At 38.6% G+C, this 24,074-nt stretch overlaps 1 protein-coding gene across 2 annotated transcripts; it reads right to left on the bottom strand.

Annotated features, from left to right (window-relative positions):
- Positions 1-18,139: 18,139 nt before the first annotated feature.
- Positions 18,140-22,496, bottom strand: LOC136202881 (uncharacterized). 2 transcript variants are annotated; one of them, XM_065993839.1, is made up of 7 exons: positions 22,378-22,496; positions 21,848-22,057; positions 20,691-20,776; positions 20,433-20,579; positions 19,960-20,083; positions 18,721-19,007; positions 18,140-18,567 (listed from the first exon to the last, which is right to left on the bottom strand). In XM_065993839.1, the coding sequence occupies exons 2-7, from the start codon at positions 22,038-22,040 to the stop codon at positions 18,475-18,477; spliced, it is 930 nt and encodes a 309-aa protein (XP_065849911.1). In that variant the 5' UTR covers positions 22,041-22,057; positions 22,378-22,496; the 3' UTR covers positions 18,140-18,474. The 2 variants fall into 2 exon arrangements, with proteins under 2 accessions (XP_065849911.1, XP_065849910.1); XM_065993838.1 differs by lacking the exon at positions 22,378-22,496 and having other exon boundaries at positions 21,848-22,371.
- Between the last annotated feature and the right edge of the window lie 1,578 nt (positions 22,497-24,074).

The following is a 24,074-nucleotide window of genomic DNA, read 5'->3' as shown; positions in this document are numbered from 1 at the left end:
GATTGTCGGTCAGGGTTGGTGAGGAGTGCGGGATTCAGAGTCAGGGTAACTCGGTTTCTCCCAAATCAAGGGTGGTGAATAATGGCATAGGGCAACTTTCGGGGAAAGATACAGTTATGGGGGTGGTGAAAGAGTAACTTTGTATGGAGGAGGTTAGGATGGAAGGGGATTATGAAGAGGTGTTCTCCGACTCACATGTTGAAGATGGTGAACATGATGACCCGCTTTGTCCGGTGATTAGACTTTCGTCAGCAGAAAAGCGCGAGCTCAGAAAGAAGTGGAGACTCTCCCTAATAGTTACACTTCTTGGGAAGAGAATTAGCTTTCACTATTTCGCCCAGAGGATACAAGCACAGTGGGCTAAGAAAGGTAAAGTTACGATTACCGACTTAGAGAATGATTACTATGTCGTTAAATTTACTCGTGTGGAAGATTACAATGCTGTGGTCAATGGAGGGCCATATATTATTTCCAACCAGGTTCTGGCTTTGAGGGCTTGGGTTCCTAATTTTAACCCTCATGATTGCTCGGTAAGCAGAATTTTGACTTGGGTTAGGATTCCGGGCCTGCCTATTGAGTATTATAGTGAAAGTTTCCTCAACAAAATAGGAAGTCTGGTTGGGAAGGTGCATCATGTGGATAAAACTACGGTGGGAGCAATTAGAGGCAAATTTGCTAGGGTTTGTATTGATGTTGATCTTGCTAAACCCCTGTTACCAAAATTCTGTGTTCGAGACAATGTTTTCCTTATTGAATATGAAGGATTACATAACATTTGTTATGATTATGGTATGTATGGACATACTAGAGAGGGATGCCCGAAGAGGGAGAGGGTGGTGGAAATGGAAGCTGAGGGTAATGCTGGAAGAACTGAAGGGATCCAAGGTGAGGGGGGGAATTTTGGCCCTTGGATGGTCACGAAGAGGCCTGCTAGACGTAAGACTCAGCCTTCTGTTGCTCAGAATCGTCCCCCTGATATAAACCCCAAGATAAAGGCTATCATTCAAAATCCTAATGACAAGCCTAGTATCAAAGAGAAACCTAATCCCAAAGTCAGTGAGATTCACAGGGCTGGGGCAGAGACCAGTTCAGGTTCCAGGTTTGGGGCCCTGGCTATTGAGGAAGATCAGGATGCTGTTATGGTTGACGAACAGATTGATCAAAGCATGCCAGGATTAGAATCTATAGAGCCATCAACTAAGGTGACTGAAACTATTAACCCCCTTTTTGTCTCCAAAGGTGTATCCCAGGGGAGTTCCCAGACTTTGGCTTATCAAAGGAAGAAAAAGTTGAATGAGGTTAGTGTTCCTAGTCAGGGTGGGGATCCTGGGATCAGGAAAAGTATGGGAGTCAATAAATCTAGTATGAAAAAGCTTAAAGGCAAACAGAAAGGTAGCCATAATTCTTTGGTTTTAACTGAGAATAGAGGGCTTGCGGGTACCTCGGCAAGGCTCTTAGGAGCCCCTAATAAATACCTGTCTTAGGGTTGTGGGTTCGGTCAGTTGTCCTCCTTTCTATGGTTTTGTTGTGTTGGAATGTTAGAGGTGCGGCTAGCAAGGCTACCCGTATCCATATTAATGATCTTATTAAACAGTTTAATCCTTCTTGTTTTGCTCTGTTGGAAACTAAGATTAGTGGAGATAATGCAGATGAGGTGGTTAAGAAGTTTAAAAACTGGTACTGTGTTAGATCGGAGGCAACTGGTCGGGCTGGTGGGATTTGGCTTTTCTGGAGGCCAGATCGGATTCATTTTGATGTTCTTAGCATGGATAAGCAGTTTATTCACTGTAAAGCGAGTATCTCCGGCAATACTCCTTTTTTTATTACCCTTGTGTATGCTGACCCTATCTTGTCTAATCGAAAACGGCTCTGGGAGGTTCTCTACTCTATGAGTGTCAGCATTTCTGAACCCTGGTTTATGGCAGGTGACTTTAATGATATCGCCTTTATGAGTGATCAAAGAGGGGGTTCCAATCATTATGTTAATCGCTGCCTTCACCACAAGAATAGTATGGATCCGATCTGGGGGCTTCTGGGCATAGATTCACTTGGAAGCGTAATAATACCTTTGTCCGGTTGGATAAAGTCTACGCTAATGTTGTAGCTCAGACTTCTTTCCCTGAGTGTTCTGTGTTGAACCTCCCGTTCCGTCATTCGGATCATTGTCCTATTTTGTTTAGACTTTTGAGAGGGAAGCGTCCTAGGAGTAAGAGACCGTTCCGGTATCAGTTGGCTTGGGAGTCCCATCCTAAGTTCAAAGAGTTCGTTCACGAGAATTGGAAACTGATAGCACCCATTTGTATAGGGTTTTTAGGCCCCTTTTAGCTTCCTTTTGCTTTATTTCCTTTTAATTTCAGTAGCGTTTTATTATCTTTTAGTTTAAATTAGCAATTTCCCTTATTTTTGGCATTTTCGGTGTTTTCAGGGATTTTCAGGGACCTTTCGTGCATTTCCGGATCATTCAGGGACCATCAGAGCACTTTTGGGATTCGTCAGGGACCATTAGAGCACTTTTCGGAAGTCCAGGGACCTAATCAGATAAAAGCCGGAGCCACAGTTCCTCAAATAGGACCTGTCTCAGCGAGACATCACCTGTCTCGTCGAGCCAGGCCCTCGTCTCGTCGAGACAGGCCTTGTCTCGACGAGACGAGGCGGGGGAAGGCGCGCCTGCGCCTTCCCCTTTGCTAAAATTCGCGGATCAAGGCCCTAAAAGACCATTTAACACTTTGTAAATGCCATTTTTACCCCTGAGGCATTAGGGTTTCCTCCCTAACTCTATAAATAGGGAGCTAAACCTAATCTTCTTGGGGGGGATTAGCCATTTAATAAATTAGAGAGCCGCTAGGGTTTTCTCTCCTCCAAAATGTAGATTTTTAGCTTTTAGATTAGATTTCCTGCTTTCTAGATTAGGTTTTATTTCTGTTTTGTCTTTTCTTTCAAGAACAATTGATGGGAGAAGTTCCTCATCTTCTATTTTTGTAATCAGAATCGGCAAAACGGGTTTTGGATTTCTATCCTTTTCCCTTTTATCTTTTGCGATTATATTCAATTGAAGCTTTTTCCGTTATTCATGATTTCCTCCTATTTTGATTAGTTTGTCTATGAACTGATCCCCATCCAATTTGGGATGGGGATGAAATTGATTGTATGAATATGTGTGATTAGGGATCTAGGACCTTTGATTGATCAGTTTATGCATGCTTAATGCCTAGGTAATGTTAGGAACAGGATTTATACTAGAATGAACATTGATAATGATCAACTAGCCTGTTTATGTATATAATATGCTTAATGCCTGTGACCCTAACATTAAATAGGATTATAGATAGATGAGAACCTGACCACAGAATCGTCTATACCGAATTTGTGTAAATCTGACTTCGCTAGAGACCACGAGGAATGAGGCTTTATGGCTGGGCTACGGCTTTAGCTTTAGTTGTCAATAAACCTAATGCTTTGCATGACCTAGGGTATATGCCTAATCAAGCCGTCACCCGAATGCATGTGAATAGGTTAGACAAATCCCGTACAAATTTGTCTTTCACTTAGGACAATTACCTTCAATCATTGGTAAAACACAAATCTGAACTCCCTAAACCCATACATAGGATTTAATCAAAGGAATCCTCAACCTATATTGTGCCATCCATCAATTCACCTTCTACCCTGTCAATTGTTCACTTTATTTTGTTATGTTTATTTCCTTTAATTCAATTAGTTAGTTATTAAAAACCCAAATTTTTATCCAACCCTCTAAACAATTAGATCATTCTAGGTAGATTTACTAGTTGTAACAAATAGTCTTTGTGGTTCGATCTCGTGCTTAGCACAATATTACTTGTTGCGATAGGATACACTTGTCCTATTAAATGCTATATACTTTACGAGCATCAAGTTTTTGGCGCCGTTGTCGGGGATTATTTTGATTATGATTAGATTAAATTTGCTTAGAACTATTCATTTTTAATTAGATTATATTTCAAAATACCCGACAACAACACCATCAAGTTTTTGGCGCCGTTGTCGGGGACTATTTTGTTTATAATTAGATTAAATTTGCCTAGACCAATGTGTTTATAATTAGATTATATTTCAAAATACCCGATAACAACACCATCAAATGTTGCCGGGGACTATTTTGATTATAATTAGATTAAATTTGCTTGGAACTATTTTATTTATAATTAGATTATATTTCGAAATACCCGACAACAACACCATCAAGTTTTTGATTAAATGTTGCCTGGACTATTTCGATTATAATCTATGTAAATTGAATAGGTTGAGATAATTGTTTAGATATGTATATATATATATAAAAAAAAATTCGGGTTTTTCAAAAAAAAAAAAAAAAAATTTCGTGTCGTCTCGCCGAGACACTGTTCATCTCGGCGAGACACAAAAAAAAATTATTTTTTTATAAAAAAAAAAAAAAAATTCTCATGTCGTCTCGCCGAGACACTGTTCATCTCGGCGAGACACACCAAAAAAAAATTATTTTTTTTATTTTTTATTTTCTATTTAAAAAAAAAATTGAATTAACGTTTTTTTTTTCTTTTCTTTTGCTTTTTCTACTCTTATTCTTTGGTTTTTTCTATTCTTATGTTTGTTTTCTTTTTTTCTATTGGCAGAACCCTCTAATCGGAATACTCACCGACACCGGATTGATTTTCAGGACTGCAACTTGGAATTGAAAATTTAGCATCGGAAAGTCGGGGTTGGATTGACAAGCCACCCCTGAGGGAGTTTTTCTATCCTATTTCTTTTCTGCACTTTATGTTTTACTTTTATGTGATGATGGAAGTAAATGCATGTTGTAAGTGTGAGGAGGAGATACTAGGATATGATGATTTTTTATTCTGCCATTTGCATGTTTTTAATTTCTTTTTGTTTTTATATTAGGTTGCATGTTTTTGTTTTAATTTCAGGATTTAATGCCTTTTGTTTTCGTTTGCTTTTTAATTCTTGGAATAAAAAGAATCCTAGGCAGTTGAATTTGATACATTTAGCTATCCCGACAATACAGTTGACAATGCGCTTAAAAATTTGCACATTCTAAATGAAATTGATGCATGAGAAAAATCTTGAACAACGTTTGAGTCTCCAAAGAGTATTATTTGCCTAAAATTGACATGGAACGGAACGTTAGTTGAGGCTAGGATTGATACAAATAACCCTTCAATTGTGAGTTAGAGCCATAAAGATCAATATTTTAGACTCATGATTAGGAACAATTGATCTCTTAGGTGTGGGATTACATTTATTGTCTTTGTTGAACTACGCTTCGAACGATCAATCAACCACACAGAGAAACAAAGTACACAAAGATCACAGATTGGATCTTGAAACAACAATCAAAAGAATACACACAGAATTTACCCTGGTTCGGCTTAACTGCCTACATCCAGCAACTTCACTAATCAATGGAGATTACAACAAGATTGAAACAGTTTCTCCTTTTCCAGAAACTCTCGTGTTTTCCCAATCCCCAATTCAGATTATCACAGTGTACACTTATGACTTAGTCTAAGAATCTCTCGTGTGAAACTACTTCCCAACCCAGACCTTTTATAGCCTTTACAAAGTTGTGAAAATATCCAAAATATCCTTACTCAAAAAATGTACAAACTCAGCAAGACCTACTGACCAGTGGTAACACAGCAAGACCATGTTGACCTGTATTATCACCTCAGTACCATGCTGACCACAGCCATGCTGACTTGATAACTCAGCATTCCGACTTCTTGATTTTACTCTTACTGACGGGTTGACTTACAATTACGCTGACTTGTTGACTCAGCATCATCATCAGCAAGTGATAGAAAACAACGACTTACAATCTCCACCTTGTCTTTCTATTCACTCCATCAACTAGTGAAGAAAATATACTCAAGGACCACTGACCATCCTAACCAGTTTCAAGCAATGTTCAAATTTATTACTTGAAACAGATTTGGTCAGCATGTCGGCTGGGTTATCCTCAATTCTCACTTTCACCACCTGAACAGTACTAGTGCTAATCACATCCCTGACGAAATGCATTCTCACATCTATGTGTTTGGATTGCTCGTGAAAAACTTGATGTTTTGACAGATGTATAGCTCCTTGGCTATCACAGTAAATCTTCAAACCATCAATCTGTGTCACTCCAAGTTCCGTTAAGACTCCTCTCAGCCACATAGCTTCTTTTACTGCCTCTGTAACAGCAATAAACTCAGCTTCGGTTGTTGACAAAGTCACAACTGACTGTAGACTTGCCCTCCAACTTATTGCAGTTCCAAACACAGTGAATACGTACCCGGTTTGGGATTTTCTGGTGTCAATGCTACCAGCATAATCAGAATCAACAAAACCTGCTACATCATCCACTATGGCTTCAGCTCCACCATAACTCAAACCTTTACTCAGTGAGCCTTTGACATACCTCAGCACCCACTTCACCGCTGACCAATGAGCTCTTCCTGGATTTGCCATGAACCTGCTGATGAGACTCACAGCATGAGCCAAATCTGGACATGTACAGACCATCGCATACATTAGACAGCCTACAACACTCGAATATGGCACCCTCTCCATGTCTTCCTTTTCCTCATCAGTTTGAGGACTTTGCTTACTGCTCAGCTTGAAGTGACTTGCAAGTGGAGTGAGAACGGCCTTTGAATTCGTCATACCAAAACGTTCTAACACCTTGCTCAGATAAACTGACTGACTTAGGAATAGCTTCTTTCTTCCTCTGTCTCGAGAAATTTGCATCCCTAAAATTTTCCGTGCTGACCCGAGATCCTTCATCTCAAACCGTGTGTTTAGTTGTGCCTTTAACTGATTTATGGCTGCTTTGTTTTGACAAGCTATAAGCATGTCATCAACATATAACAAGAGATGAATCTTAGAGCCACCACTAAGGTCTCTACTATACACACACCAGTCATAACTAGACCTATGAAAGTCCTGACTTATCATAAACTCATCGAACTTCATGTACCACTGTCTAGGGGACTGTTTCAGACCATATAGAGACTTCTTAAGCAAACATACCCGCTGGTCTTTATCTCCTATTTCAAAACCCTCTGGTTGTTGCATATATATGACCTCATCCAGGTTTCCATGAAGAAAAGCTGTTTTGACATCTAACTGTTCTAATTCTAGATCAAAACGAGCTACAAGAGAGAGAATAATCCTGATAGACCTATGTTTAACAACCGGTGAATAGATTTCATTAAAGTCTATACCTTCCTGCTGAGTAAACCCTTTGGCCACCAACCTAGCTTTAAACCTAGGTTCCTCTACACCAGGTATCCCTTCCTTTCTTTTAAACACCCACCTTGAACCGACCAACTTCTTATCAAAAGGTTTATCTACTAAAATCCAAGTTTCATTTTTATTAAGGGATTTTATCTCATCCTTCATAGCGTTAAGCCACTGTTCCTTGTCAACCGAATTCACAGCTTCCCTATAGGTTACAGGTTCAGACTCTTGTACTTCCTTAGCAACACTAAATGCATAAGCTACAAGGTCCTCAAAACCATATCTAACCGGGGCCCTAGGGACTCTTCTTTCACGGTCTCTAACAAGTCTATAGCTTTGACTGGACTCAGTATCATTACCATCACTGACTTCTTGCTCGGTTTTACGGGTGTTTTCACTATTTTCTTCAAGCTCCACCTCATTCTTAACACTCTCAAGGTTTTGAATGGACTTAGGACTACTCGGTTCTAACTGAGTTTTTTCTTGGTTTTTCCGATAAGGAAAATCCATCTCATTGAACACAACATTTCTGCTGACTATGGATTTCTTATAACCAGATTCTAGGCACCACAACTTATAGCCCTTGACTCCTATAGGGTAGCCTATAAAAACACATCTTAGAGCCCGAGGTTCTAATTTTCCCTGTCTAACGTGTGCAAAAGCTGAACAACCAAACACTCTAAGTTTTTCATAATCCTCAGGGTGATCAGACCACATTTGCATAGGTGTTTTAAAACCTATAGCAGATGATGGGCACCTATTGATTAGGTAACACGCAGTTTGCACTGCTTCAGCCCAGAAAGACTTAGGGAGACTGGATTGGATTAACATGCACCTAACTCTTTCTAGGATAGTCCTATTATACCTCTCTGCTAGGCCATTCTGCTGTGGAGTTCCAGGAACGGTATGATGTTTAGTTATACCTGACTTCTTGCACAAAGTGATGAAATCTTTGTCAAGAAACTCCAAACCATTGTCGGTTCTCAACCTTTTGATTTTCTTTCCTGTTTGGTTTTCCACTAACACTTTCCAATCCTTGAACGTTTGCAAAGCCTCATTCTTATGAGCTAGAATATAAACCCATACTCTTCTAGAGTAATCATCAATAAGAGTCATAAAATAGGTCCTCCCACCATGAGACTTAGTTCTTGTTGGCCCCCATAGGTCAGAGTGAATGTACTCAAGAATGTCCTGGGTTCTATGTATTGCTGACTTAGGAAACTTGACTTTACTAGACTTCCCTAAGACACAGTTCTCACAGAAATCTATCTTTCCTATGTGATCTTTACCAAGACAACCCTGCTTCCTAAGTTCATGTAAACCAACTTCACTCACGTGACCTAGTCTAAGGTGCCAAAGATTGGTTCTATCAGTTTTAGACTCGGTGAGATTTGCGGTAGAGACTAACACAGTACTACATAGGAGTGTGTATAGGCCATTACTCATGGTACCTTTCATAACAACTAAAGGTCCTCTAGATATCCTTATGATACCCCCTTCGGCTCTATAACTGTATTCTTGTTTATCAAGCGTACCCAAAGAAATTAAATTTCTTTTCAGTTCTGGCACATACCTCACACCGGTCATAATCCTTTCTTGACCATCGAACATCTTCAGCCTAATGGAGCCTTGACCCAGTACCTTGCACAACTTGTTGTTGCCTAGAAGAACCCTCCCACCTTCCTCTTGAAAGTCTTCGTTCCACGTCCTGTTGGGAGTCATATGGAACGTACATCCGCTGTCCAAGATCCAGTCAGTGTTTGGATCTTTATCAGTGACAGCAAGGACCTCAGCGCTCTCATAACCTTCTTCTACCACAGCGGCTTCGCCTTGATCTTTAGGCTGACCTAGACTCTTGTTCCTCTCAGGACAGTTTTTCCTGAAATGTCCTTCCTTATGGCAGTGAAAACACTTGTAGACCTTGCCTTCTTTATTGCTTGAGGATGTAGTTTTGGACTTTTTCCCGTTCTTGTTCTTTGGCTTGTGAGAGTCCTTTTTCTCAGACCTTCCACGAACAAACAATCCTTCTGCAGCTTCAGTGTTGGTGTTGGCCTCAATCTGTTTTGACTTTAGCGCCATCAGAACTTCTTCCAGACTTAGTGTTTCTCTAGCGTACTTCATGGTTTCAACAAAATGACTGAAAGACTGGGGTAAAGAATTCAAGATCATTATGGCCTGATCTTCATCTTCAATCTTTACCTCTATGTTCTCTAGGTCAATTATGATCTTTGAGAAATCATCAAGATAGTCTTCAACTGGCTTGTCCTCGTTCATCTTGAAGCCGAAAAGCTTTCCCTTAAGATAAACCCGATTGGTGAGTGTCTTCGTCATGTACAACTGTTCAAGCTTGAGCCAAACCCCAGCAGCTGAGGTTTCCTTCGAAACTTCTCTTAGCACTTTATCGCCAAGATACAGGACGATCGTACTGTAAGCCAATTCAAGAAGATCTTCTTTCTCCTCCTTCGTCATTGTCGCCGTTCCTTCTCGCCCTTCAGAGCCTTCGCAACCTTCATTTGAACCAAGATTGCCTTCATCCTCTGTCTCCATAGAGCAAAATCTCCCTTACCATTGAAACGCTCAATCTCGATCTTTGTAAAACCCATTGCTCTGTTCTTGATTAGCTCTGATACCAATTGTTGAACTACGCTTCGAACGATCAATCAACCACACAGAGAAACAAAGTACACAAAGATCACAGATTGGATCTTGAAACAACAATCAAAAGAATACACACAGAATTTACCCTGGTTCGGCTTAACTGCCTACATCCAGCAACTTCACTAATCAATGGAGATTACAACAAGATTGAAACAGTTTCTCCTTTTCCAGAAACTCTCGTGTTTTCCCAATCCCCAATTCAGATTATCACAGTGTACACTTATGACTTAGTCTAAGAATCTCTCGTGTGAAACTACTTCCCAACCGAGACCTTTTATAGCCTTTACAAAGTTGTGAAAATACCCAAAATATCCTTACTCAAAAAATGTACAAACTCAGCAAGACCTACTGACCAGTGGTAACACAGCAAGACCATGTTGACCTGTATTATCACCTCAGTACCATGCTGACCACAGCCATGCTGACTTGATAACTCAGCATTCCGACTTCTTGATTTTACTCTTGCTGACGGGTTGACTTACAATTACGCTGACTTGTTGACTCAGCATCATCATCAGCAAGTGATAGAAAACAACGACTTACAGTCTTTGTGCTCATAGGAATTGCATCCAATACTGGTTGAATTTTGTGTTTCTATTAAACTTGAAATGATTAGGCAACCTAGGTATAGCCCTTTGTGAAATTTAGCCTATTTCTTTGTTTAGCCAAAATCCCTTAACAATTCCACTAGATAAGCCCCTTTGAGCCTTTTACCCATTTCTTTGATCAACCCTGTTACAAACCTTAGCCTTCTTAAATACCATTTCTCACCCAAGTTAATTGACTCAATTTAGTTTTGATAAATCCTTAAACACACATCTCTTTCAAATTCTCGCTAGCAATCATTAAAAGGTTGTAATTTTAATAGAAGAAGCAACCATTACCCATTTGATTTTCACTCTTTATCCCCTCTATTCAAAAAAAAAAAAAGGTTAAAAACCAAATCAAAAAAAAAACAATAAAATAGAGGAAAGGATAAAAGACGTGTTTATATTTTTAGTTGCTTCCCGAATACTTCACTGATTCACAAACACAACCTTGAGCTTAAACCTTCTTTTACATAGCGGAAAACGTGTCCCTTTTGGATTTCGACTTGCTTGAGGACAAGCAAGATTTTAAGTGTGGGGAGGTGGTTTATAGCTCCCTAATGCTGAAAATTTGTCCTTTTTGCAAAATTTTTAACTATTTGAGTCATTAACTTTTTGCCTATAAATTCCCTTTTTCCTACCCCAACCCTTAGCCAATGTTACAACCCTTTAAAGACCTATGATTTTGTTTAATTTTAATGCATTAATTTTGACCGGATGGATGATGCAATCCCAATGTGACCACTTTGTGCAATTAAATGTAGAGCGTTTACAAAAAAAAAAATTCACCCAAACACTTGAGCGTTAGAGTGACCACTTGTGAGCTATCAATTTTAGTTCTCTTCTTTCGTTTTCATGAAGTGTTGATTGATAAAACCAATTATTCAGTTTTGGAGACTCGTCTGAGGTTCATTATGTTTTTAATTGCAAAATGAGTAGTCTGAACTGTTGTGAATAATAAAGTGTAGTAGATTCTTGTTTTTGTAAGGGAGCGATTTGTTGATTTTTCTCTGCTTTAGATTCTGTCTTGAGTGAGGACAAGCAAGATTCAAGTGTGTGGAGGTTGATAGCTCCCATTTGTATAGGGTTTTTAGGCCCCTTTTAGCTTCCTTTTGCTTTATTTCCTTTTAATTTCAGTAGCGTTTTATTATCTTTTAGTTTAAATTAGCAATTTCCCTTATTTTTGGCATTTTCGGTGTTTTCAGGGACCTTTCGTGCATTTCCGAACCAGACCCAAGCCTATTGGAGCATTTCCGGATCATTCAGGGACCATCAGAGTACTTTTGGGATTCGTCAGGGACCATTAGAGCACTTTTCGGAAGCCCAGGGACCTAATCAGATAAAAGCCGGAGCCACAGTTCCTCAAATAGGACCTGTCTCGTCGAGATAGGTCCTCGTCTCGTCGAGACAGGCCTTGTCTCGACGAGACGAGGCGGGGGAAGGCGCGCCTCCGCCTTCCCCTTTGCTGAAATTCGCGGATCAAGGCCCTAAAAGCCCATTTAACACTTTGTAAATGCCATTTTTACCCCTGAGGCATTAGGGTTTCCTCCCTAACTCTATAAATAGGGAGCTAAACCTAATCTTCTTGGGGGGGATTATCCATTTAATAAATTAGAGAGCCGCTAGGGTTTTCTCTCCTCCAAAATGTAGATTTTTAGCTTTTAGATTAGATTTCCTGCTTTCTAGATTAGGTTTTATTTCTGTTTTGTCTTTTCTTTCAAGAACAATTGATGGGAGAAGTTCCTCATCTTCTATTTTTGTAATCAGAATCGGCAAAATGGGTTTTGGATTTCTATCTCTTTCCCTTTTATCTTTTGCGATTATATTCAATTGAAGCTTTTTCCGTTATTCATGATTTCCTCCTATTTTGATTAGTTTGTCTATGAACTGATCCCCATCCAATTTGGGATGGGGATGAAATTGATTGTATGAATATGTGTGATTAGGGATCTAGGACCTTTGATTGATCAGTTTATGCATGCTTAATGCCTAGGTAATGTTAGGAACAGGATTTATGCTAGAATGAACATTGATAATGATCAACTAGCCTGTTTATGTATATAATATGCTTAATGCCTGTGACCCTAACATTAAATAGGATTATAGATAGATGAGAACCTGACCACGGAATCGTCTATACCGAATTTGTGTAAATCTGACTTCGCTAGAGACCACGAGGGATGAGGCTTTTTGGCTGGGCTACGGCTTTAGCTTTAGTTGTCAATAAACCTAATGCTTTGCATGACCTAGGGTATATGCCTAATCAAGCCGTCACCCGAATGCATGTGAATAGGTTAGACAAATCCCGTACAAATTTGTCTTTCACTTAGGACAATTACCTTCAATCATTGGTAAAACACAAATATGAACTCCCTAAACCCATACATAGGATTTAATCAAAGGAATCCTCAACCTATATTGTGCCATCCGTCAATTCACCTTCTACCCTGTCAATTGTTCACTTTATTTTGTTATGTTTATTTCCTTTAATTCAATTAGTTAGTTATTAAAAACCCAAATTTTTATCCAACCCTCTAAACAATTAGATCATTCTAGGTAGATTTACTAGTTGTAACAAATAGTCTTTGTGGTTCGATCTCGTGCTTAGCACAATATTACTTGTTGCGATAGGATACACTTGTCCTATTAAATGCTATATACTTTACGAGCATCAGAAACCTCATTCAAATGTCCTGCAAGCTGCTGAAGGGTTCAGGAATAAGGTGCAGGGGTGGAATAGAAACGTCTTTGGGCATATTATTAGAAGGAAGAACAAGTTATTAAATAGGATGGAGGGCATTCAACGTAGGTTGGAGGTGAGGTTTGATCACAGCCTGGAGGGCCTCCTCAGAACCCTTCAGAAGGAGCTGGAAGCTGTGCTTAGGCAGGAGGAGTTCCTTTGGTTTCAGAAGTCTAGGAAGTCCTGGATTAGAGATGGAGATCGTAATACCAGGTATTTCCATCTTTCTACCTTGATCAGAATGCAGAGGAATAGAATTGATGCCATTAAGGATTCTAATGGTAATTGGGTGTATGAAGATGAGGTTATTCGGAATTTGGCCATGGACTTCTACAAGGATCTGTTCAAAGAGGAACATGTGCATATGGAGGGGGCTCACTATGTTGCTACCTTTCCTCTAATTAGTGAGGAAAGTAGTCAGGATGCCTTTCAACCTATATCCCGAAAAGAGATTGACCATGCCATCTTTAGCATTGGGGCTTCTAAAGCTCATGGGATTGATGGTCTGTCGGTGGGCTTTTACCATAAGCATTGGGAAGTTGTGAAGGATGGCATCTATAATTTTATCTTAGGTGTGTTCAATGGTTCTAAGGATATTGAGCTGGTTAATAGAACCCTCCTGGTTCTGACTCCTAAGATTGATAAGCCTTCTTCCTTTTTACATATGAGACCTATCAGTCTTTGTAATGTTCTTTATAAAACGGTTACAAAGATTGTGGCTAATAGAATTCGGGGCATTCTTCCTGCGATCATTTGTCAGAATCAGGGTAGTTTTGTGCCTGGTAGACAAATGATGGATAATGTGGTGATTGCCCAAGAGATGGTCCATACGATGAAGATTAGGAAGGGGAAGAAAGGCATTGTGGCTCTGAAGCTGGATTTGGAGAAGGCCTATGATCGCATCAATTGGGACTTCCTGATGGAGAGTCTTGAGAGAGCTAGAATCCCGGACAGCTGGAGAAGGTTAATTAAGGTATCTTCTCCTGTGTTTCAAGTTATGGTCAATGGGGATATGTCGGAGGAGTTCTCCCCGGGCCGGGGAATCCGTCAGGGGGATCCTATGAGTCCCTTCCTCTTCGTTATTGCTATGGAGAGGCTCTCTCACCTGATTCAAGATGCGATTGATAATGGGAGTTTCCACCCAGTGGCAATCAATAGCTTCTATCCCCAGGTGACTCACTTATTCTTTGCAGACGATGTCCTTATCTTTCTTGAAGGCAATGAGGAGCAGTTGAGTGTCATTATGGATATTCTTGATTGTTTTTGCTCGGCCTCTGGGCAGAAACTTAATATCCAGAAATCTAGGATGATGTGCTCAAAGAATATGAATCCGAGAGTTTGTAAAAGATTAAGTGATCTGTCAGGTATTCCTCTTACTGATTCTCTTGGGAAGTATCTGGGCGTTCCCCTCCACAGTGAGCGAGTGTCTAAAGTCTCCTTCAAAGATACTTTGGATAAAGCCAATACGAAGTGTGCCACGTGGAAAGCCAAGTCTCTTTCTCTCGCTGGTCGCCTCACGTTAATTCAATCTGTTAATTGTGCAGCTCCCAATCACATCATGTAGGCTTGTAAGCTTCCGGATCCTGTGCTTAATGATCTTGATAAGATTAACCGTAGGTTCCTGTGGGGGGAAGCTGCGGAGAGAAGAAAGATCCATCTAGTGCCTTGGAGTGAGGTTTGCCAGCCAAAAGATTCTGGTGGTCTGGGCATTAGGAAAGCTAAAGACAATAATAAAGTTTTATTAATGAAACTCCTTTGGCGTATGTGGCAATGCCCCTCCTCTCTTTGGGTTCGCCTTCTTTGTGGTAAGTATCGGAAAGACAAAATCTTCGGAGGCCCTAAGGAGAGAGTTGTCAATTGCTCCTTCCTCTAGAAAGGGCTTAGAGCTGTGTTTGCTGAGTTCTGCTTGGGGGTTGGTCTGGAGGTGGGTAATGGTAAGTCCATTAGTTTCTGGTTTGATACCTGGATTGGGGATAAACCATTAGTAGATGTATGTATTTCCCCTCCGCCTAGGGATATCCGGAACTGGAGGATTGCCGATGTGGTGGACTCTGAAGGGGACTGGATCTGGTCAAAGTTTGATACTTTCTTTAGCCTAGAGACTCTCCTTAGAATTCGGGGAGTCAATGTGGGTAATCAAGAGGAAGACATGGATAAGCATTGTTGGGCGCTGACTAACAATGGAGTTTATTCTTGCAAATCTGCCTTTGAAGCTTTTTCCCTCAATAGGCCCGATCCTCCCTCTGATGTTTGGTAGTCCATTTGGGCCCTCAAAGTCCCTTACCGTATAAGGAGTTTCCTGTGGCTGGGCGTTAAGGACAGGTTACTTACTAATTCGGATAGGCACAGAAGGCATTTGGCTGACTCAGGAGCTTGTAGTAGATACAGAGGCCATGTTGAAACTTTGTGTCATGCTCTTAGGGATTGCTCTAAAAGTAAAGAGGTTTGGGAGAAAATTCTCCCACACCATATTTTCCCTTCCTTCATGGCCCATTCTGTGGATGACTGGTTCTCTGATGGTATTAGTGAAAAGTTACTGTCTTACATGGAGCATGGTGACATTTTCTTTGTTATTATCTGTCACCAAGTTTGGAAGTGGAGAAACGAGGAGATTTTTGGGGATAAAACTGTGTTTTTGCCAAACTTAGCTGAGTTCTTCTCGAAAAAACTTTCCTCCATTATCGAGAGTTTCAAAGGAGAGTCCCTTGCCAGATCTTCCCAGATTTGTGATGTCCATCTCGTAGGATGGAGCAGGCCGAGAGAGGGGGTTGTGAAGCTGAATACTGATGGCTCCTGCCTCAGCAATGATAAGATTGCGGTCGGAGGTGTTCTTAGAGATGCAGGGGGCGCCTGGCTTTCTGGGTTCACCCAGAATTTGGGGTTGGGATCTTCCTTCTCAGCAGAGCTCTGGGGCATTCTCAGTGGTATCGATCTTGCTAAAAGGCTGGGTGTTAAGAGGCTTTCTGTGGAATCTGATAATATGGAGGCCATCAAAATGATTTCCGGAAATCATGTTATGGGTCTTAATAGCCGCAACCTTATCAAAGCTATTAAAAGGCTTTGCTCCTCCTTTGAGATCTTAGAGTTCAGTCACATTTTCAGAGAGCAGAACCGAGTTGCGGATCGCTTGGTGGCGGCAGGCCATGAAGGGACGTTAGGTGTTACTACCCTTTCTGTTTCCCCTATGTTTCTCTCTCCCCTTCTTTTAGAGGATAGGATTGGGGTTAGCTTCCTTAGGCTAATCTTAGGGTAGTTGTTTTTGTTTGTTTTTCCCTTTCTTTTTCTACCAAAAAAAAAATTTATGTATTAATGTGACAAATTGAAATTTGTACATCAAAGTGTAATTTAAGATAAATGTTATACACCATTAGAGAAATTTACCCTTTTTCGAAGCAAAAGAAATCATGTGGTTTGGTATATTAGCAAAATCGTGGATTTTTACCTCACCTCATCAAAATTGATGACGTGTCTAAAAGCAACATTGTAAAAAAAATCACATTCTTTTACTTTGAAAAGTCAAAATTCGTTAATTTTTTTTTTTTTTTTGTCTTCTTCTTCTCTTTTTTTCTCTAATTAATTCTGGAAAATTCCAGATTTGTAGAACTGAAATCGAAACTGGAATTTCCATAAATCTGGAAATTCCATACAGTTCTGAATTAGTGAAGTAAATTGTTGGCTTGATTTCAATAATTACAGAAATGCATTTCATGTCTTCTTTGATATGGTTCAGCTGGTAAGAAGCTCGATAAATTTACAACAACGGTGTGGTGTGGCTCTTTCTTTTTAAATTAAAGCTACAACTTCTTTGACTAAAAATTTGTGGAAGATAACATTTGAAATCATTGAATGGAGTTCATGAATATGAATAAAAGAGAGGATATAACATCATATATGGACAGGAGGAAGATATATACAATTTCCTAATGCAGATACTCTCTCTTCAACCACGCCATCAGACACAAGTTCTTCAATAACGCCAGCAAAAAATAGCAAAGATAGAAAATCACTAAAAATAATAATATAAGATGGTCCTTTAAAAAATACCTTATCTTTACTGAAATTGATGTTCAAAACCTAGATTTTAAATTTAAGAGTATTAGCTTATGCTCCTGATCCTAGAAAAAAGACGGAGATGCACTATTATGTTTTCAGATATAATATATGCATTCAACATTCGAAAAAAAGTTGAATTCTTTGTTCTGGAATTTCTAAAGAATGGAAGAAGACGAAGAAATAAAAATAATAATAAAATAAAATCTTACTTTTGTAACATCAAAAAGTGTAAAAAAATTGACAAAAATACCTCTTATCACGTCATCAATCTAACATCCTGATGCTAGAAATTTACAATTTTGCTAACGGACCAAATCGCATGGTTTCTTTTTACATAAAAACCGATCTGCGAAAATGTTTCGCAAAACCACATGCATGTTTTTGAAATTAACCCTAAAATAAAAATTATGGTTCAACTATTTTTTATATTTGGTTTGGTTTCGGTAGTATTTTATGATTTTTCAGTTTTGATTATCAGTTCAATTTTTACTTAAAAATATAAATGATACCAAATCAAATCGAAAATTATAAATAATACCAAATTATTTTATAAGTTTATATAACATTATTGTATGTTTTATAATTTTACTTATAGTTAATATCAAAATACTCCTATTTACTTTATATTAATTATTCATTTTTTTAGTTATTATAATAAATTTTGGTTATTAATTGGTTTAATCAGTTAGTGACTGGTTAGTAACCAAATTGATAAATTCATTAGTTCAGACATTCATTTTGAAAAAAAAAAAAAAAATATATATATATATATATATATATATATATATATATATATATATATATATAATATCTGAGGGACGTGAATTCAATTTTTTCTCTTTTGAAAACAATGATGTTGAAATTGTAAAGCTGCTAAAATTAAATTGATCTCCAATACTTGAAAATCTCGAGCAGTGCAAATAATAGAAACAAAAAGTTTCTCCAGCGCCAATAAAATAAACTGCCCTGCCCTGCCCCCTTGGAATCTTATCGTTTTCCAGCTAGGCTACAATTATGGAATTATATGGTTGCTCTAACACATTTACAAGCATTTTCCTAACAACATTTAGGGCACTCATTTATTTATATTTGCAAGTTTTCAAGGGTCTTAAACTGAGAATCTGCTAATGTAAATCCTTTCTCTATAAAATAAACAGTTTTACAAACATCATCTATCGTTGTAATGTAGGGTCACAAAAGCTTGAGCATTTTCAGGCGTTCTTCATGTTCAGGATCCAATTTTGGTGGTGTATAACAGCCATGTAGATCCTCTACTATGTATTCCTGTCAAACTTTCACTACTGTAAGCACTCCAAATCCCATCAGATTGAGAATTGAAAGAAATAATCTCTCTCCCTCCAAACAAACAGTCCCTAAAAGCTGGTCTTAATGGACGAATAGAAGACTGTACGAAAAACAATAGAAAGATTTACCTACCTTTGTGAGCTCCCTCTTAGTAAGTATGTGGTAGTGTCTCTGCCATATCTTCTGAATGGCCATGGTGGCAGCAAGGAAACCGTAAGCTATGCCAAGAATGGCAAAGATAACCACAAAAACCAGAACCAATGCAAAGCATGCCTCCATCGAAGCAGGAAAACAGTCTAAAATTCCCCATCCATAGCAGCAGTTCTGGCACCCAGCCATTGTTGGATCATTAGTATTGAAGGAAGAACAGTGTAGAATTAGGCCAAAAAACCCAAGAAGCACAAAGAACGCCACTACCCCTGTTGGTGCATTTTATAACAAAGTATCCAAAACAGAGGTTAGTCAGCAGCCTACACCACTAACAGTATAGGGGCCATGTACACTATATACAGAAATAAGCCCTAAGACTATGAAACTATTGTGACCAAACAAATAAAAATTAAGGGATAAGATCCAATTTTTCCCCTATCGTTTTTGGGGAACTGCATATTTATCCCTAACATTTCCAAGGAAGATCAATTTTACCCCATCTAACAGAATATTTGAACAAACTGGCTAACCATTATTCACAAACAACCTGCCAAAATGCAAACTAAGTATGTCATGTATAAGAAAATCACCAAAAAACTGCCTAAAATATTACAATTTTACCAACACAGTTACAAACAACCTGTCAAAATGCACATAACTGCTTTAGTTTATCGACAAACTTGTTTGGAAGGTCCAATGTGACAATCAAACATCTCATAATTATTTATCGACAAGAAAACTAGAAACAGTATGAGCATAACCAGGAGCAAAGCCCCTACACATTAAAAATCGTGGAAAATAGATATCGATGATATCCTTATATAGGGACTACTGGCCATTTAACTTCCAGATGAACTCGATAAGTAATAATAAGAGTTCGTGAACACAATTCTTATGTTTAGGAGACAACAAACAAATATCTCGGCAAATTCTTGCTGGTGTTTGTGTTTCATTTGGAAAGAAATGTGAAAAATATGGCAATTTGCAACATAGAGTAACAGCACAGAGGAGCACCGAAACAATCTATTTTCCACTCAGGAAGTTAGATGTAACAAAGAAAAATAAAATTTTGTACCCTCTTATTTCATATATCAAAGAAAATAAAAGATAGTGATAATAGCGCGAGTAAATTACTTTGCAATATAAAATTTGGGACAGAATTCCATTCCTACTATAGTAAATATATAAATCACAGAGCAACTTCAGAAAATACAGAATTACCTATACAATAATAAAATGGTATAGGATGTTTTGACAAGATTCGATCCCAACCATCACTAAATGAGTTTCTGAAGGCACCATCCTTATCCATAAGATATGCAAAGCCACCCATTGCAGCGATTATCTGTGGGACACAAACGGTAAGATAAAGGAACGATTCTGAAACAAAAGAAAATATAAACAAAACCTCAAAATTGAAGATGATTCTTAAGTTCAAATTAGATGATGATGCTCAAGCCAAGCTAGGTAAATAAGCCCTTGAAATCAATATCTTTAGGCCAGAAAAGAATGTCCACTGAATCGGCTAAAACCTTTCTATCTCAAAAGCACAAAGATTATATTCCTCCATGTCATTTAAATTCTACACAAAACATTTAAAAAAAAAAACGCAAGAAAAAACCCGACAAAGAAAGCAGATTATATGCATGCCAATTTGTTTGTGACACAAGAACCAAAAGAGAGAAATCACTCACAGTTTGCACTGCCAAAAATACAATGACAACATCTCTTGTCACAAAAAGTCTAAATTTCATTCTACGCCACGAGTTGTCCTCAAATAATTCAACTCGAAGATGAAATTGAGCTTTGCAAGTTGTGCAGTGAGAGAAAGCAAATCCTTCCTGCCAAAGAATCAAGAGTAACAGAATAAAGGCAAAATAAACAATGTATGTACTAACAAGTGAAAAGATGGAAATTTTTATTAATGTTGAATCATGGATGGTAATACTCACTTTAATTGAGCGCCAATGATCAAGGCATGAGCGATGGACAAACTGTTGTGTGCCTTTGCACATGCAAGGGGATATTAATTCATCACCTATAAAATCAAACAAACCCCATTTAGATAATAAAAGCTGAAAGAAGAACAAATGAAACAACAAACTTCAACATTTAGAGGGAAACTATACGTAATGGTAATTGAAAAACGAAAAAAGATAAATCAAAAGAAACAACTTCAATAAGCTTTACTTCAGATAACAATTACAAATGGTGTCTTGGTATTTACTTTGTGCTGTACGAGGGCATACCTCAAAGTTGACAGAAAATAAATCAAAACAAACAGTAAAAAGAAAAAAAGAAGTTGCTAGCAATATGAATGCTGATGTGAGTAGCAATGCACACATAATAGCATTCGGAGTACACAAATGCAATTATTGGATTACATTGAAGATGCTCTGGTATCCACCTTAAGACAACCATATATGCAACTGGCATCTCGAGGGTCGGGATTCAAACGCACAAAAATTAGGTGCACTATAAATCTAGTTTGTATAGATGAATCTAGTCATTCTCAAGCTACTTTAAACCGCATATTTTTCCTCAAATTTCTTATCCAAAACCAATAATGGAAGGACATATTTTCCTTAACTTCGGAACTTGAACTATCCATTCTCTCAAGAAATATAGATGATAGAACAATCAATCTTTTTTCCCCATAGAATGTAACAAGAACTGGGGTATAATCAAGAAGAAAGAAAACCTCCTAAACTCATCCAAGACTAACCTAGAACAAACAACTAGATAACTCCTCTTCATCCTCTTCAATCAGCAATTCAGCATAGAGGTTGCTAGTTCTATATAGCAACTACATGGTAGTCAATCCATTTAGTGTTTTCTCCCTCTAACCTGGACCATATATATGACCTTCATACAAAGGATGAGATTGGTGTACGGGTGAGGCCCAATTCTACTTATTTATTGAACAAACTCCATATTATCAGTCATCAACCCGCCCCCCAATATATATATACACACATAATCACTCAAGAGATGATTTTAAAGAAGAAAAAAAAAACCCCCGACTTTATGAATCAATATCAAGTAAAGTTCAGCAATCACATATTCGAAAACTGAAATAAAATACGAACTCGTTAGGAATGTCGATCACCTGGTTCGCAATCGCTCTCGAGACAAATGCGGCAGCTAGGAATAGAGCCGTTCTCAATATCTTCTTCAGAGTTAATTTCAGTCGAAATTATAGGTGGCGGCGATAATGAATCAGCCTGGTTTACCAGCAGAGGATCAGAGTCGGTGTGATTCCCTTCTGCGCCCACCATCTCCAATTGCACTTCCCCTTTCATGGATAATACTCCTCTTCCTTCCCCAACAAAAGAAAAGGTTAAAACCCTAAATATATAGCTCAAATTTTCAGATATCAGCGAAAGAGGAACAAAAAACAGGCGAGAGAAAGAGAGATAGAGTCAAAATCGATGGAACTCTTCCAAAATCAAGTAGCTATTCCCATATATAAAATATCCAAAAGGTTTCAATTGATTCTCAAGGTTTCCAAGTATATGATTTGTAATTTTAAACAAGGAGAGCTAAGAATCTAGCAGATAGCCGAATTATAGGAAATCAAACAAGTTTTTCAGATAAAAAATAGGAATAGAAATTAAGGACAAAAGTGAAGATAACTGCCTTGAAATATTCTGAGAGAAGAAGCCCCTCTCTCTCTCTCTCTCTCAACTTTCCTGAGGGCTTCGCAAAGCCAGAAATTATGGGGCCCTTGATATGACTGGTTCCATTATCTACTTTGCGCCGGTGGCATGCTATGCACCCATCAACGTCGTTTCTGTTTAATAAAAACAAACTCTTTATTTTTTTTTTTTATTTTTTTTTTAATAAAGGAAACTTCAATTAAGAAAAGATAAAGAATAAGTACAAATGCACTCCTCTAACCAATTAGGAAGTAAAAAAAGACATATAAAAGCTAGTATAAGAACAAATATTACGAGCAATATTGTGTGCAACCCTATTCGCTAATCTCGGTACAAACGACACAGAAAAATTTGGTCTAGATTGTAAAATGAGCTTGCAGTCAAATATTATCTGACCATACTCGGATAAATCCAAATGTTTGAATGAATACTATCCGCAATAGATTTGGCATCAGTTTCAAAAAAGACTCGTTGGTACCGCATCGAATTTATCCATTGAAGACATTGACGTAAAGCAAAAACTTCAACAAATTTCGAATCTGCTCTCCCCTCACAATGAGAGCTATATAATGCCACAAATTCCCCATTAGAATCCCTCAGTACAGCCCCAAAACCACATTTATTAACAGCCGTAAAAATGGCTGCATCCAGATTACATTTCCAGGAACCTGCCGGTGGTGGACTCCATTTAGCTCGTCCTCCCCTCAACCTGCTGCTATGCGACGATGACGACAAAGAAGTCACATTCTGCGCTTTCAACCAGTCCGCAAACCAGCCTTTCGTTCTTCTAATCAGTACAACCCAAATCTCCTCTTTTTGATTCCAAATCAACATGTTCCGCTTCTGCCAAATACACCATAAGACAAGAGCAATTTTACGAATTTGTTCCTCCGAGGCCGTAGAACAGAAGTTATGTATCCAATCGTTGATAGCTTCATTGCCACGGACGGGCATAATCCTCTGCAGCCTCCCAACAGCGAATAGCATCCGGACATCCTAAAAATAGATGAAAGTCATGCTCAATGTCCGACAGGCAGTAGATACAAGACGATGCAATCGGAACATGTCGACAAGATAAACGCCAACGAGTCGGTAAAAGGTTGGAGCAAACTTTCCATAAGAACATTCGAACTCGAGGAGGAATTTTTAATCTCCAAACAGCTTCCCAGCCATCCTGATGTTCCGTGATTTCATTATGTATCTCAATGGCTCTATAACCAGACTTCGCGGAGTAAATACCGTCTCTAGTCCAATGCCAAATCAATTGATCATTGCGAGTGGAAAAAGGTACAATACGATTCAGAATTTCAGCAGCCTCACTCGGAATCAGTAATCCCTCAATTTTACCCTTGTCTCAGATGCGGGTTCCGTCAATAAACAAATCAGCCACCCTAAGATCTTCAGCACCCGTTGGGCAAGAAGATTGAATTTTAAAATTTTGATTACCAGGTACCCAATGATCTCTCCAAAAACTAATTTGCCTACCAGAACCAATAGACCATCTTAGACCAACACTCAAGACTGATTTCGAACTCCACACACTCCTCCAAACATAGCTAGGGTTATTGCCCAATTTAGAGAAAATGAAAGCATCATTAGCAAAATATTTAGCTTTGAAAATACGTCTTACCAATCTATGTGGATGCTGAATAAATTTCCAGCCTTGTTTACCCAAAA

The sequence above is a fragment of the Euphorbia lathyris genome, chromosome 8, assembly GCF_963576675.1.
Source record: "Euphorbia lathyris chromosome 8, ddEupLath1.1, whole genome shotgun sequence".
NCBI classification, from domain to species: Eukaryota; Viridiplantae; Streptophyta; class Magnoliopsida; order Malpighiales; family Euphorbiaceae; genus Euphorbia; species Euphorbia lathyris.
Note: the sequence above shows the minus strand (reverse complement) of the source record. Positions and strands in the feature narration are given on the sequence as shown.

Bases quoted from the DNA above. Each gene is read 5' to 3' on its own strand.
- LOC136202881 (XM_065993839.1), bottom strand. From the start codon at position 22,040: ATGAAAGGGGAAGTGCAATTGGAGATGGTGGGCGCAGAAGGGAATCAC. The intron at 20,084-20,432 runs GTGAGTGATTTC...TGTGTCCCACAG, and splicing joins TATTTTTGGCAGTGCAAACT to ATAATCGCTGCAATGGGTGG. The intron at 18,568-18,720 runs GTAGGTAAATCT...AAAGTTTGACAG, and splicing joins CTAAGAGGGAGCTCACAAAG to GAATACATAGTAGAGGATCT.